Source organism: Bison bison, unplaced genomic scaffold, assembly GCF_000754665.1.
Source record: "Bison bison bison isolate TAMUID 2011002044 unplaced genomic scaffold, Bison_UMD1.0 scf7180017864475, whole genome shotgun sequence".
Taxonomy (NCBI): domain Eukaryota; kingdom Metazoa; phylum Chordata; class Mammalia; order Artiodactyla; family Bovidae; genus Bison; species Bison bison.
Window position 1 is genome coordinate 4,049,116 of NW_011495036.1, and position 2,014 is coordinate 4,051,129.

At 66.3% G+C, this 2,014-nt stretch overlaps 1 protein-coding gene across 1 annotated transcript in view; it reads left to right on the forward strand.

The window, feature by feature from the left end:
- KLHL30 (kelch-like family member 30) overlaps positions 1–2,014 on the forward strand; it is a 12,341-nt gene that overhangs the window by 7,136 nt on the left and 3,191 nt on the right. Inside the window, exons 6-8 of the mRNA XM_010862070.1 lie at positions 310–352; positions 465–546; positions 1,493–1,781. Of these exons, the coding sequence (XP_010860372.1) occupies positions 310–352; positions 465–546; positions 1,493–1,781 (414 nt within the window). The remainder of the gene's footprint in view (positions 1–309; positions 353–464; positions 547–1,492; positions 1,782–2,014) is intronic.

Below are 2,014 nucleotides of genomic sequence, written 5' to 3' on the forward strand. Positions count from 1 at the left end.
CCCGGGCATCCTGGGGTGCGGCTCAGGCAGGAGTCTCAGGGCCCAGCTCCAGGCTGCTTCCATGTTTTCTGGGACGCAGAGAACAGGACAAGGAGTCAGTCCCCCAACCCTGTGAAGAGCCAGGGTCTCAGCTGCCGATGGGGGTGGCCACGCTCACCCCAGGACCAGGGCTCGGCCCTCAGCTCGGGGTCACCTCCTCGGTGACGTCCCTGGGGCGAGGGGACCCACGGGGCACCCTTTCGCTGTCACCTGGCCTCCAGACACCCCCGGCCTGAGCTCAGGGCCCACCGTGTCCCCCCTGCACCCCAGAGGCGCTGCGAGGAGTCGCCCTGGGGATGCTGACAGATGAATAGTGAACGACGCAGCAGGCGGCTGAGCAAGTGTCCCACGGCCTCCGGAGGTGACAGCTGGCCCTAGCGCCATCCCCGGAGCCCCACCTGTCCCGGGGACCCCCTTTCCCTCAGTGGCTTCCGTGTCCCCCACCCGAGGACAGAGGGCTTGCACAGGGTACAAGGCAGCTTGGGGCCCAGGCTCTCAGAGCCCGAGGTGGGTTCCAGGTGGGCGCCCACCCACGCTGGTGTGCGTCACCATCACACCCAGGCGGTCCAGGGCTGGGACACTGCGTGCGTGCTAAGTCGCTCGGTCGTGTCCGACTCTGCGACCCCAAGGACTGCAGCCCGCCAGGTTTCTCCGTTCGTGGAACTCTCCAAGCAAGAATGCTGGAGTGGGTTGCCATGCCCTCATGTAGGGGATCTTCCCAACCCGGGATGGAGCCCCCGTCTCTCTGCATTGGCAGGCGGCTTCTTTTCCACTAGCACCATATGGGAGGGGCTGGGTGAGGGGCTGCCTAGAAGTCCCCCCCGAGAATGACTTTCTCCATCCCAGGAAGGGCCTCCGCCGTGTGAAGGGCCTGGAGATGGCAGCCTCCCGGGACCCCCACAGGCACCTCTCCAGTCACCCTGGGCTCTGAAGGGCTCAGAGCAGCTGGGCCTCACCGGGAGGCCCCATCACCCACTCCGAAGTCAGGCATCCCTGGTCCAGGAGCCCACTCCCATGCCACTTCTTGGCGAGTGGCCTTGGACAGACACTCTCCCTTCTCTGAGCTCTGCTGCCCTCTCTGTAAAATGGGGCACATCCCTGCCTCTCAGGCTTCCCAGGTGGCTCGGTGGGCAGAGCATCTGCCTGCAAGGCAGGAGATGCTGGTTTGAACCCTGGGTCAGAAACATCCCCTGGAGGAGGGCATGACAACTCGCTTGAGTATTCTTGCCTGGAAAACCGCATGAACAGGGAAGCCTGGTGTGCTGCAGTCCGTGGGGTCTCAAAGAGTCGGGCACAACTGAAGCCACGGACCACACACGCATGCCCGCGTGTACCTGCCTCTCCGAGCTGTGCCCACCTCCCCCTGCCCTTGTCCCCCTGGGCACCCAGGGCAGCCCCTGCAGCCTCTGCAGAGCCTCAGACCCTGTGTTTTCAGGAGCCTCCCTCGTCCTAGGCCCCTGCAGCCCTAACGCTGCCCTTGGCCCCGCAGGCACCACTCTGGGGCCCCCCTCGTCCCAGGCCCTGCAGCCCTAACGCTGCCCTTGGCCCCGCAGGCACCGCTCTGGGTGTCGTGGAGGTGGAGAGCTACGACCCCTTCACGGACACCTGGACGCCCATCCGCCCAGCCCTCAAGTACGTCAGCAACTTCTCCGCAGCCGGCTGCGGGGGCCGGCTCTACCTGGTGGGCTCCAGTGCTTGCAAGTACAATGCCCTGGCTCTGCAATGCTACAACCCGGTCACAGGTGTGGAGGGGGACAGGGGGTGTGGCTGGGGCTGGGGGCGGCCCGCGGGGCCAAGAGGGTGGGCACAGGTGGCCTCAGGGCCCCTCTGCAAGGCTGTGACCCTGTCTCCGCCGCTGGGTGGGTTGGGGGACCCCGGGGATAGGTGTGGCCAACAGGGTCAGGGAGCGGGCAGCCGCAGGCCTCTTACAAAGGGTCACGGCCCCCCCTTACCCCAGTGATGGATGGGGCGGTGG